We start from the raw sequence: 14,196 nt of genomic DNA, 5'->3' as shown, positions 1-14,196 counted from the left end.
AACATGCTACAAAGGTGATCAGAAGAACATGGAAACTTGAAAAGCATAACTAAAGAGAAACGATTTGATCATAAAAAATCTACATTAATCTTTCACATGATTTACACATTTGTAGCCTTTTCCTAATTGCCCTGTCAAAGGTAGTGGTGGTTATCTGCTTTCTCCATTACAATCCTTGGGATTGGAGGCACACTCACAACACTCTTAGAAAGGGTGCCCACAATTTTGACTGAGCGATAGAGAACGAAGTGTATAGCTCCAAAACAGAATTGTGTGTAGCTTAGAGGAAAACTTCAGATGGTGAAGTTCCTGAGCATCTGCTGCCCTTCACTTTCTAACTGATCGAAGTTGCAGATTTAGAAGGTGCTGTTTAAGAAGTCTTGGTGAATTACTCAATCGCATCTGGTAGATAGTACACACTGCTGTCACTGTAAATCAATAGTGAAGTGAGTGAATGTTAAAGACAATGGATGGCATGCCAATCAACTGGTCTGCTTTGTTCTGACTGTTGTTGAAGCTGCACACATCCAGGCCATCAGAGAAGATTGTAAAATAATAGTATTAAGCATTTAGGTCATTGAGTCTGCTCTGCCATTAGATCAGGCTATTATGTTTCTCAACTCCATTTTCCTACCTTCTCCCTGTAACCTCTGATCCCCTTAATAATCAAGAGCCTATTTCACTCTGAATTAAAGACATTCAATGACTTGGCCTCCACAGCTTTCTGTAGCAACGAGTTCCACACAGTCACCACCCTCTAGTTGAAGAGTCATCTCAGTTCTAAAGGGTTGTCCCTTCACTTGAGGTGTTTCCTCAGGTCCTGACCTCTCTACTAATTGAAACATCCTCTCCATGTCCACTCTACACAAGGCCTCTCATTATTCTGTAAGATTCAATAGATTTCCCTCACTCATTCTTCTAAATTCTACAAATCCAGAGTGCAAAACTGCTCCTCATATGACTATCCCTTGATTTTTGTAAACTCCCTGTGGGCCCTTCCAAAGACCGCGCATCCTTCCTTAGATACAGGGTCCAAAGTTGCTCACAATATCTCAAATGTGAACTGACAAGAGACTTAAGCAGCCTCAGCAATAGATCCCTGAACACTTGATCCCTGATCCCTAGCCCTCTTGAAACAAATGCTAATATTGCCTTTGTCTTCCTAACTACCAATTGAACCTGCATGCTAACCTTAAGACTATCCTGAAGCAGGACTCCGTAGTCCCTTTGTGAGTCAGATTTCTGAAGCCCTTATCCATTTAGAATAGTCTAAGCCTGTACTCTTCCAACCAAAGTGCATAACCTCACACATTCCCATATTGTTGGTTTTGCATTTCTTTGATCCACAATCAGATGTGCATTTTGGCAGCATAATTACCCTACTGAAGCCCACTAGGCATGTGCACGGGCAGAATCTCTACAAAGATGCAGAGCGAGAAAGTTTTCGAACAACCAAGTTGTGCTCCATCTCCTCATGTTGTAGGTGAAGAAGAAAACTCTGTTCACCTGACAAATGACTCCAGACTCCATAGGTTGGACCAACACTTCAGAGCTTATTTTAATCCATACCTTTTTGCCATTATCAGGGGAGACACAAAGTGAATCAGAGGCTGGACCAGCTGACATCACAAGGGCAATAATAGGATGTAGATATTCCCGAAAATTAAATACTAAAATTTATTTTAAATAAATGAATCTTCAAAGCATGCAGAAGGCAAAAAGTTCTCTCTCCAAAAATATCAAAGACAAATGCAGGTCTTCAGTGTAAATGAGATTAAAAAATCTGAAGCTGAAGAGCTTTAAAACAAATAATTCACCAGGGTTTGATAGTATTTCTTCAGTGCTGGAAGACAAGAGAGTCACTTTATTATGAAGGAATCAAAACTGAGGAGCTTGAAGCAAGCAGTAATGCCATATTCAAAAACCAAAAATTGGCAACTCTCATACTCCATTTGTTCCAAGATTAATTAAATCAGATATGTGAGAACTTCGGTCTACCCATGCAATAATACAGCAGTTAGATTTCTATATAAACAGAAGATCTTTCCTATTCAACTCCTTGATTTATTTGCTCGAGGATTTGACAATCTAAGTGGACTACCTTGGATTTCTAAAATGCCTTTAATAAAACTACCCACAAGGTTTTTTTGGTTGCATTTATGGGATTTGACAATAAAATTTTGAAGTGGGTGAGAAACTGGCTGGAAGATCATTTTGGAGTTGGCTGCTGTATTGAATAGAATGCACAAAAACTCTGCTAGGAGTTTTCCTTATCATTAATTTGGATTCAAAGCTTTGTAAACTGGTAATATTTGCAAATGATAATCAATTGAATAAGTTATGCAAAAAGAACAAGAAGAATTTCACTTAGGAAGGTGAAGTAGCAACTTATGAAGTGTTGAAATAACTATACCATCTGCAAATAGTAAGCAAATAAAATCAGAACTGCAGTTAAAAAGAATAGAGAAAATAATGTTCAAACCTTGCAGAATGCACTGGTCAGACCACACCTTGAGTATTGTGTGCAGATCTAGTCACTGAGAAACAACAGACATTTAAGCAGTAGAGAAAACATGAATCCTTATGCCAGGAGTTTCAGCTCTGATGATATTTGAGAAACCTGGGCTAACCAAGCTGAAAAATAGGCACCTAAGAAGGGATTTATTAAAGAGAGATATATAAGACAGTGAAAAGGGAATGAAATGAGAGAGAGAGAGAAACTGGAATAATAAAAATTCAACCAAGAATAGAAGATTTCAACAGGTGCAAACTAAAAATAGGTAAGTTTAGGACAAATATCAAAACATCTTTTACACAAAGCGTGATTAACATTTTGAACAGTGATGGGAAAATAAACAACAAAATGAAAGAATTGGAATCTCTTTCTTGGTGAATTAAGATGAAGTAAATGGTCATCCTCACTCTTAACATACCTTGTGAACTGTGGCCACAAAGCATCAACACGATCCAGCATTGCAACTGAGCCTTATATGCAACTTAAAAATGAAATTCAACACTTGCAGTTGCTAAACAAAATACAACCCAATTTTAAAGACTATCCTCAATATTCAAATCATTTTATATTTTCATTAGTGAATATATCATGAGACACAGTAGCCAGGTGAGGAGTGACCAAGGTTCCTTACAACTGAAGGATCACTTCCTCCCTTCTGTATTCCAAATCTTTTAAGGATTAAAAGGAAATTTTCTATTGTCCTTTTTGATAATTATTTTTAAACCTGTGCACAATGACATTCATATGGTAAATTGGTACCAAACCAATTTGCTCCTCAACAGTTTAAAGGCTTGACAATATGGAATTAATCTTAGTTCCAAAATCCAACTATTCTATGCTTACTTAGTTATATTTTTCAGTATGAAGCCTCAATTAGCTTCTGAAAGTCCATTAAATGCAAATTACAATGACTGGCCATTTTGTTAGGAAGCTCCTGAAAAGACAGAATCAACTCGTCACGACGACCTGTTACAAATCCATGCTGTCTCTCTTTGATTAGTTCATACTTGCTCAAATACTGTACTCAGCTACTCAGGGAACTTCCCTACAATTGATATTCAAACAGATTGATCTACAGTTTCTTGATTTCTTCCTCCTTCCAGTCTTAAGTAATGGAAGGACAGGAAACCAGTTCTCAGCCAATGAGAAATTAATTCAGAGAGAAAAAAGTATATCAACAGTTGACAGTTACAAATTCAGTGTAAGCTTAGTTTTCATACATGTTCCTGCACTAAATTGAAATAACAGAACAAAACTAAAAGCGAGTAATTCAAATTCCTGGCATTGCTTAAAAGTTCAGTGATCACACTAATTCAATTATTTTATGCATTTAATTACAACTGACAAATTTCATGTTTAAATCTCAATTTTTCAGTTATACAATTGCTTTTAAATCAACATTCTAATCTCCGTTCATATGTACCATGGTTAAGTGAAAATGTATACATCATGAAACACAAGACATACTTCAGTACACATCATGGTTTTGTCTACGTTAGCAGCATTTACCCAGAATTACACACATAAATGCAAGATGTTAACTTAAAATCCACAGGAAATAATTGAAAACATTAGGATTGCTGAGATCTTTTAACTGAAGATATTCCACTACAGTGGTTTTATGACTTTAGATTCAGATTAGTGCAAACTGTTTTGAATATTTGGCAAGGGTCCATCCTGTATTTACATTTTTGTTGCAGTCATTATAATAATCTCCTAGACCTTAAATTTATGCTATAACATTTGCTTAAATGCTGCCAAACACAGAAACCACTAAATGGTTTGGATGATATCCAAACAAACCAGCATACTCATTTTTGATCATTTGCCAAAAACCAACAGCTTTTGAAATTTCTCACTAAAGCATAAATTTTAGCTTCTGCATACTGTAAGTTTTCAGTTACCTAAATTGTACAATATTTCAAACTTTCAACATACTTAAAAGGCTTTCATCAGTAATTATCCAAGACAAAACTGAATACGTAACATTTCTCAGTTACACTTCAGTAAAGGTTTATTTTGGTTTAATAAAGCAGGTAGAACAACAAAAAGGTATCAAGAATCAATTGGATCACCTGCTTCAAAGCATTTAGAAATTTTGACTAAGTATTCAGTTTATAAAACTGAAGAAAAATATATTTCAAAGTGAAATGTGTGCATACCTAATTTTGCCACTTTTTCACATTACCCACATGACAAGTATTAAAAAACAAAATTATATACAAATATCAAATTTCACTGTAGTATTTATCAGTTCCTTCCTAAATATTTTAATGATAAATTTCTGCAAACCAAAAAATTTGCTCTGCTTATGTGTCATAAATATTTCATCCAAACAAGGGGAAGAAAGCAGTTGCCATTCAGCATATTACCAAATGCCATCTGGGGATTACATGCTGGACGTCGTCGTGTATGCATTTGTTGCAGAGACTTAACATTCCTGGGGTCAAACGTCAATTGCGAACTCCTCCTCCTCTCCCCAGCGTTTAACATTGAAAGATACGCAAAATGTGCAGATAGTTAAATTCAAAATTAAACCCATATATAAAATTTACGTTAAAACCTAATTGTATTTTTAATATGCGTGGACTTAGGACGCTAATCGCATGATAGAACTGAATAAAATAAGTTGGCAAATGTTAGATTTTACAAGTTTGTAAATACCTGTTTAAACTGTTCCTCATATGTCCACTCGGCCTGATCCTGGACTTGCATCTGCGGGTGTGGCTGGCAAGGGAGCCCAGTTATAGGGCGCCGCTGCCCGGGCAAACGATGCACCTCACCAGAGTGGTGCATTCCCCTCTCTTTAACTCCGCTACCTCCTTCCTCAGCCATCTCATCCTCGAATTCTTCTTCCTCCTCAGCAGCCATGTCTTCCTCGGATCCTAAAGGATCGGGATAACGCGGCTCCGCGGTCTCTTCCTCTTCTTCTCCTCGATCCATTTCATCTCCCCCAGATAAGGCCTCGCTGGTTTCGGAAAGCCTCGGGCTATCGCCTCGTTCCATACCCAGTTCCTCTTCGTCTCCTTCGTCGAGAACGCGTTGGGCTGAAACGTCAGTCCCTGTGGCGGCTGCCGCTGCTCTCATGGCGGCCAGTGCTGCTGTTTGCTGAGCAGCGATGCTCTGCTGCGCAATCACCAGGATCTTGTTGTCGTTGGAAAACTCGGCCGTTAGCCTGCGAGGCTCGCGCTGCTCCATTTGAATTTGCTGCTGCTGCTGTTGTTGTTGGGCCTGGAGCTGAAGGCGCGCACGCGAGGACTGGGGCTGTTGCTGGTGATGCTGCTCGTTCTGCTGTTGCCGGGCCTCGAGCTCGAGGCGCGCACGCTGCTGCCTCTGCAGGTTTTCCATCACCGCCTGCAACTTCATGGCTATCCCAGCCCCTCTCTCTCACTCTCACACGCGCTCTCTCTAATCGCAGTAAGTATCCCTTGCTTACGTTCTGCCGATCTGTTTGCACGGGGCTGATATTGATAAGGAGTAATAAGAAACAGACGGAGGGGAGTGATCCGCTCAGCCACTACTCAACTCCACTCTTTACAACTGGAAGGGGGAGGGTTTGGGGTCAGAAAGATTCCGCAACTTTTCGTCTAGATTGCCATTCAGGTGTTTGTCTATCCCTGAGGCGGAAAAAGCCGTTGGAATTAATGTTGTAAGACATTACACATCTGTGGTAGAGATAAACGTTAACTTTTTTTTTGCGTAGGAAAAAAAACAGTTTTTTTTAATTCAATGAGGGTGAAACATAATTATAGTTTGCTTTTTGAGATGATCGCCTATACTGCATAACATTTGAATGTAGGAAACAACACAGCATAAAATAAAGTTACAACGGCAACTGGTGAAAATGCAAAGTTAAAAATGAGAACGAAATGCATTGAATGTCAACATACAAGGTTCATTAACATTAAATAGAGATTATGATCTTATCAGAGCGGGGAAAGCAAAGGATTCTGTACTTAATCCATCTCCCCTTCGTGGATTTCATATCTGGCATTTTCCCATTTTACCCCCTATCTTGAATTTCTTTGGTCATTTTTCCTTTCCTGAATGTGATAATTCTTGTCAGAACAATGGTCTGTTCTACGTGCTCACTAGAATTACTTTGGTCATGCTTTCAACATGTACCTAGCATTGGGATTATGAATGGCCTGCAACAATGGCATGGATGTAGATATTAGTAAATTTGCAGCATTTTTTTTCAGAACACCTGATTAGTTTCTATTAACTTCATTGAAGAAAAATGATTTTGGTGTAAAATAAACTCAATTTTCATTTGTCTGTTTTCACAATTTAAGGAAAGTCCAGTTTCTGTCTTTAAAAAAGTCACTGCAATCCAAATCATAAATTATTTTCTTTTCAGAAATTTTATTTGACCTACTAAGTTTTGTTTATATTTCAGATTTCAAATATCTGTAGCAGTTTACTTTTATACCAATTTCTATCTGTTGAATATTGCTAAAGATATTTTTGACTGTGGTAGAATTACAGGCAAACATGATTTTGCCTTCAGCTTGAACACTTTATGAAAGGGCGATTGGTGAACGTCAGAAACAATGGAAGCTTGTCCAGAGAAAATAAAACCAACTTTGTCTCCAAATTTGAGTCAACTATGTTTCAGTAAATAGAACTCTCAATTTGGAGGCCAAAGATTGTGGGCACCGGATCCGTGTACCATGCACAAAAGTCTAGACTAACACGTCAGCTAGAGGTATTACCTTTCAAATAACATGAGACCTGGCTTGCTCTGTCAAACAGCGTAAAAGATCCCTTGGCAAAACTTCAAAGAGGGAAGCAAAATTATCCCCGATTTTCTTGCCAATATTAACACCCCGATCACATCATTAAATAAAACAGATTACCTATTATCATATTGCTGATGGCAGAGCTTGCTCGACACAAACTGAGTGCTGCATTTCCTACATTAGAATTGCAACTACTATTCAAGATACTTAATTTGTTGCAAATGCTGTGAGATGTCCTGAAAGACATTATTTAATTCCAATCTTTTCCTAAACTGAATTTCTATTCTGGTCAACTAAGTAAAGCCAAATGCTTTCCATCTAAATAAATGGTTGTTTTATTTCATATAAAAACAACAATCAATCTAAGCTGTCAAAAGTCTTCTGTTTCTCCTAGGAGTTAGTTGATCATATTTGGCTCCTAAAATATGAATGAATCTAATGGTTTATAAATAAGCTAATCATTAAAATAGTTTATAGAAAACCAACCACTTGAGAACACGGTGGCTCAGTGGTTAGCACTGCTACCTCACAGCGCCAGGCCTGGGTTCGATTCCTGCCTCAGGCAACTGTCTGTGTGGAGTTTGCACATTCTCCCTGTGTCTGCGTGGGTTTCCTCCGGGTGCTCCGGTTTCCTCCCACAGTCCAAAGATGTGCAGTTTAGGTGAATTGGTGTTGCTAAATTGCCCATAGTGTTAGGTGCTTTAGTCAGAGGTATAAATAGGGCAGAGAAATGAGTCTGGTTGGGTTACCGTTCGGAAGGTCAGTGTGGACTTTTTGGGCCAAAGGGCCTGTTTCCATACTGTAGGGAATCTAATCTAATATTCAACACAAGTCATAAACTACGAACCAGCATGACAGATTGTTATCATGATTTTTCTCAACATAATTATATTTAACATGTGATGTAAGTGATTTTCTTCAAATAAAAGCAACATTTTAAAGTTATTTTTGTAGTTATCTCAACAAGTGAAATTTAACACTACTTAATGCATAAGATTTTTTTTAAATGGTCAGCTGAACAAAGCACAATGCAGAAAAATATTCTGTTACAGCAAATAGAATAAACTTGCCAGCAGATGTAATGAGACTATAAATAGCATTCAATGCTTTTATTATTCTAAACTTTTCAAAGAGCTTTCAAACAAAAGCTTTTTCACAGTCACCTGAGGGGGCAGCTGGGCCCTCAGTTTAACATTTCATCCAGAAGGCCCTTCCAACAGTCCAGCACTCCACCAGCAGTTCAGTGTGTCAATTTAGCTATAGGGCTCAAATCTCTGGAGTGGACCATTGATAGTATTTGACATGTAATTCACAAATTATTTATTTTACATAAACATTACACTGCTGATTTGTAAATCTGTTTACACCTTTTAGCTGGGATTCTTTACATAATCAAATATTGTGCCAAAATGCAGTCAGGTTTCATGTGAAAAATTGCATTTTGTAAGTTTAATAAAGGTCAGAGGTTATTCAGCGCCAATAGAACAATACCACATCATCAGTCAGCACCTTCAGGAAGAATAGGCAAAGAATACTGATGAAGGAAAGATCTCTGAAGTGCTGACTCATATTTCCCAAGTTAATATTGTGGCAGATATCATGACACAATAAAAACAATAATTTAATTGTCACCTTAAAATTGTGAAAGAATTATCAGTAAGTTTTTTTTCTTGATGTCTCTCTCCATAGGCAAGTCTGACCCATAGCACCTCAACCTCCATCACAGGTAAGGCAAGCAATCCACCCTAGCTGGATCAGGAATCACATCCCATGCTGTTGGTACTAACTGATCTTTATTGGCTATCTATCCAACTGAGCCAAACCAACAGTATAGTCAGAGTTGCTAGGATAATATTTTTAGATACGTGTTGTAATCCTGGAACTGTGAATAGGGATTGTAGAATCTCCAACTTCTTTCCATGACATGGGTGGCCAGAACTCTCTCCCACTCTTACCATCTCCAAAGTGATACTCAACTTGTTTTAGCCAGATTATTAACTCACTTTTCTTGGGGTCAGGTCCTGAGTGGAACTTATACCTAAAACTTCTGGCTCAGAGGCATAGATGCTACCACTCTCGTCACAAGACTTCCACTCAATAATTACCAGATTCTTGTTTACTAGATTTTTTCAGTAACCTGTTCAGAGATGTTATTACACACCTCTGGAGCAGGTGAGACTTGAACCCACATCTTCTGGCTCAGAGCTAAGGACACTGCCACTGCATCATAAGAGTCCTTGATTCTTGTTTTCTACCCTTTCTGATGCAATATAGTTATCAATGATAAGTTAGTATTTAACTTCATAATTCAAATACTGAAAAATTATTAGATTTAGTCTTTCTACAACAATGTTTAAAGCTGGCATATTGGCACCTAGCCTCATTAATTTCTGTCTTCTGCTAATGATCAGCTGTTGTTTTGGAAAATTCTTAGTTGGATCACTAGGTGGTGCCCTGCGCAGCAGCAGAACACTGAACAAGGTGAAAGATTTTTTGTGTTGAGACAACTCTGTGACTGATCAACAGAATTATTGAGTGACTAAAATAGTCACTTTTCCCAGGTAAAGCTGTATGTCAGCAGTGAAGGAAAGAAATTAAAGAGGAAAATTAAGGCGAGTCAGAACCCAAAAATTTCATTCAATGACTTATTCATTTTTTTTTGTTAAATAGCTTTTGTACTCTTTGCACATCTCCACTTTAGGTCTCAATACAGACTGCCAAACATTTCCCAACAAATCTACAACAATTTGGTTGAAGTTACACAAAAATGACTTCCTGTAATATCTGTTGGGCAGTAAGAGGCACTCACTATTTTGAAATCACAAGAATCCATTTACCCGAACACTGGTTTATGCTGAATTGTTCCTGATAATGTAAAACCATTTTTGTTCTTAAAGAATGAATCATCCAATAATTCACTTTTAGTAATGTAAGTAACACAGTAAGTGGGAATTAAATGCAGAAAGCATTGATTTATTCTAAAGTTTACATGAAACTATTTTTATTTTGGGAAGCAGACTGCATTTCATCTCAGGAAGTCAGCAACTAAGATGCTACAAATGACCTCTTGCACCTATGATGTTTCTATAATATACGTTTGTAGGATGTGAGTATAGTTCTTTCATAATTGGCATGGAGAAGATGATGGTGGTGAGCCACTTCTTAAACTCTGACAGTCTATTTTATGAGTTCGCATGTTATGCTGTTAGGGAGTTCCAGGATTTTGATCCCACCAGTAACTGAGTACAAGGCAATATACTGTGTGACTTTGAAGGGATCTTGCAGGTGTTGCCGTGTGTGTGCTGCCCTTCCTCTGACTGGTAAACTCACAGGTTTGAGAAGACATTGTGGAAGGAGCCCATGTAAGTTGCTGCAGTGAATTTCATATTATCGTACACACTGCTGCCTCTAGTGGAAGTGATGAATATTTAAAGATGGTGAATGGGGTGCTGATCTGTAGGCTGCTTTGAAATGGATTGTGTGCTCCTTGAATGTTGTTGAAGCTATAGTCATACAGGCAAACAAAGAAGTGTACCTTATAGATATTGGACACTACAAAATTTCCTGTGTTATAGTTACATCAAGTATGTGGGTATATTTCTGGTGATTTTCTTTTCTCCAAGCATATACTTTATTCATTAAATTAAATTTTATGATTACACAATATTTGGCTCAAACATTAGTGAATGTCCAAGAAAATTCAACATCTCCCTACACAGCATGTTCCTCTCTATATAATAGTAATAGTCTTCATATTTGTATAATACATTCCAGATCCAGTATACAGCTAAAGGAGAAAATATTTCAAATTGGAAATTACAGAAAATGCAAGAGATAGAAAATTTTCCTCTCCCAATTATTTCACTCTAAGGTGCCTCAATAAATTTTCAATACTTTTACTTTACAATGTATATCCTTTCTTGGGTTGTGCGCCTAAGTACCTGGAGCACTGTCAACAGACCTCTACTTCACAACATTAGGGACAAGTAAAACCTCAGTGTTTAGTCACACCTGGTATTTGTGCACCGAGTATTTGCATGCAGCTTGAGGCAGCTTCGCACAAAGATGCTTCCTTCTCACCTTGTGTGCAAAATAATTCAACTTCATGCAGTGAGAATACTGCTTAACCACACTGGGCATACTTTCCTGTTTTTGAAATATTCTCTGTAGTATTTGCATTCTGCCATTTGTCCATCATTGTTCTGTCCTTTCGGCCTGGTACATTTATTAGTTTAATGCAAAGCCTGCCTGCTCAGCAATGAAATGTTCTAGCTGATAATTTGAAACTCAGCACTTCTGCAAATATCAATTGTTTTCCTGAAAATAAGCTTATTTTCGCTTAGTAGCTATGTTCTCATTGCAGGACCATCTATACTAATAGTCATGATTTTGATTGTTTTTTAATTGTGCAAATTATGCAAGTTGAATTAAAGAGGTCATTATATGGATCAATGGATTCTTTTTCACCTTACGTCCTGCTTTTGGACACATACTGTTTGTCTTTTACATTCATTTAGACATCAGCATGTGCCTTCAAGGCTTTCAACATTTCTGCAGTTTGCTTTTTTGGTTCTTCAGAGAGATTCAGGGAGAAATGCACTTTGAAACAGTCCCTTCCCAACAGTGATAAGAATATAACAATTTGTAGCTGCTCTGATTTGTTAAACTGAACGTTTTTATCTTAAACTTTTGCTGTTGTGTAGTTTTGGTTCATATCACTTTTCATTTTGACTAAAATTGAGGGGAAAAGCTAGAGCCATTTTCTGTTGTCCAGTGATTCAGTGTTATGCCCTGTTTCTTTGTTCCTTTTTAGCTTATTTCAGTTACTTCTGGCAGTGTTTATAGCTCTGAAATTTCCTGTGTCAGTCTGTCAGTAGTTTTGTTTGTACAGCTCTTCCACACAATCTCAGATGTTCTGTGTTCGAGCAGCAGCAGTCTGGGCAGAATAGAGCCTTTACTGAAGTGCTGTGTGCGCACTTCATGGTAGAAGTCACATGACAACAACAGTCCAAGAAGGACATTTGTATATGACTGCAACTCAATTAAAACAGGCTCATTTTTGGCTTTTCAGAGGCTATAAAAAGGGGGTGATAGCCATTTAGCCCAGAGATAAATTGCCATATAAGCTAACTGAAATGTCAAAGCACTTAAATGTGGTCTGGAATTTTACAGAAAACTGCTGACCACCTGACTGATATATAAATTTGGCTTCCTGATAGCAGACCTAGTGAGGATTCGATTAGAATAGATTAGATTCCCTACAGTGTGGAACCAGACCCTTCGGCCCAACCAGTCCACACCGACCCTCTGAAGAGTAACCCACCCAGACTCATTTCCCTCTGACTAATCACCTAACACTATGGGCAATTTAGCATGGCCAATTCACCGGACCTGCACATCTTTGGACTGTGGGAGGAAACAGGAGCACCCAGAGGAATCCCTCGCAGACACATGGAGAATGTGCAAACTCCACACTGACAGTCCCCTTTTAAGTCAACATACATAAAACATATGAATTCAGAGCAGGACTAAGTCACTCAGCCCTTCAGACCTGTTCCACCATTCAGCAAGATAATGACTAATTGTAACTACAAATCAATATACTTACTTACTTGGGATATCTTTTCACCCCATTGTTTACCAAGATTCCATCTATCTCTGCCTTAAAAATATTCAGGAAGAAAATTGGAAAGACTCAGGCCCTTCCGAATGGCCTATTCCTGCTCCCAGTCTGTATGATCAAATGTACATTTCTTCTTACATCTCCCACTTGAAAGGCTTCCTGTACGACAGTGCCATGGTCAGTTGGTTCATCCATCCTGCGGCTCTGGAATATCTGGTCAGCGTGGACGGTTGTACCAAAGGGTCTGTTTCCATGCTGTACATCTATGACTCTCATTTGCATCCATACAAACTGAAAGAAATGCAAATAAAAAACGAAGGTTCTGGAGGAAAGCAGCAAGTTTGGCAGCATCTGAGGGCAAGAAACACAATGAACATATGGAGTCCAGTATGATTCTTTATTAGAGCTAAAAGCAGCTCAGGCCCGTTGGGTAGTTGCAAAGCTGAGAGTCCTGTCCTCAGAGTACCTTTCCCTGCCCCTCAACTCTGACCAAATCAGGTAACCCAATATTTAGAAGTATAACTGCCTCCTGGTATAAATAATCTAGGTAACTTTACCCGCTCCTTGATGTATATCAGTGACTATAGTTCAGCCTTTGGCTCAAACTCTGACCTGAAACTGCTTGAACTTCAGAAACTTGTTTGCTCTAGACCAAACTGGCATCTGTGCTTCAACTGTGACCCATCACTGGGGTCATGTCATACTTAATGTGTTATAAGGAACTGTTTACTTATTTTATTTGATTGTACATTTAATTAGGTTTTCAAATACTTTGTCGAACATTTGGAATAGAATAAATTTGAGTCACTTACCAGATACTCTCCAATGCCCCTCCCCCAAGTCCCTCCTCCCAAGTCCCTTTTTCTTTAGATTTCCAAAGCCTTCCCCCATTTAGAAAATAGTCTTTGTCTCTATTCTACCAACTAAAGTGCATCACCTCTCACATTCCCACATTGTTGGTTTTGTGTTTCTTTGCTGAAAATGTGTTGCTGGTTAAAGCACAACAGGTTAGGCAGCATCCAAGGAACAGGAAATTCGACGTTTCGGGCCAGAGCCCTTCATCAGGAATGAGGAGAGTGTGCCAGGCAGGCTAAGATAAAAGGTAGGGAGGAGGGACTTGGGGGAGGAGCGATGGAGATGTGATAGGTGGAAGGAGGTCAAGGTGAGGGTGATAGGCCGGAGTGGGGTGGGGGCGGAGAGGTCAGGAAGAGGATTGCAGGTTAGGAGGGCAGTGCTGAGTTCAAGGGAATCGACTGAGACAAGGTGGGGGAGGGAACGAGGAAACTGGAGAAATCTGAGTTCATCCCTTGTGGTTG

At 38.6% G+C, this 14,196-nt stretch overlaps 1 protein-coding gene across 2 annotated transcripts in view; it reads right to left on the bottom strand.

Annotated features, from left to right (window-relative positions):
* Nucleotides 1-6,011, bottom strand: part of arid3a (AT-rich interactive domain 3A) — a 93,204-nt gene extending 87,193 nt beyond the window's left edge. For both annotated transcript variants that reach the window (XM_060846097.1, XM_060846098.1), the window contains exon 1: nucleotides 5,180-6,011. In XM_060846097.1, coding sequence (XP_060702080.1) covers nucleotides 5,180-5,881 — 702 coding nt within the window. In that variant the 5' untranslated portion in view covers nucleotides 5,882-6,011. The remainder of the gene's footprint in view (nucleotides 1-5,179) is intronic.
* Nucleotides 6,012-14,196: the final 8,185 nt, after the last annotated feature.

This window comes from Hemiscyllium ocellatum, chromosome 28 (genome assembly GCF_020745735.1).
Source record: "Hemiscyllium ocellatum isolate sHemOce1 chromosome 28, sHemOce1.pat.X.cur, whole genome shotgun sequence".
Classification (NCBI taxonomy): domain Eukaryota; kingdom Metazoa; phylum Chordata; class Chondrichthyes; order Orectolobiformes; family Hemiscylliidae; genus Hemiscyllium; species Hemiscyllium ocellatum.
This window is presented reverse-complemented; position numbering and strand designations above follow the sequence as displayed.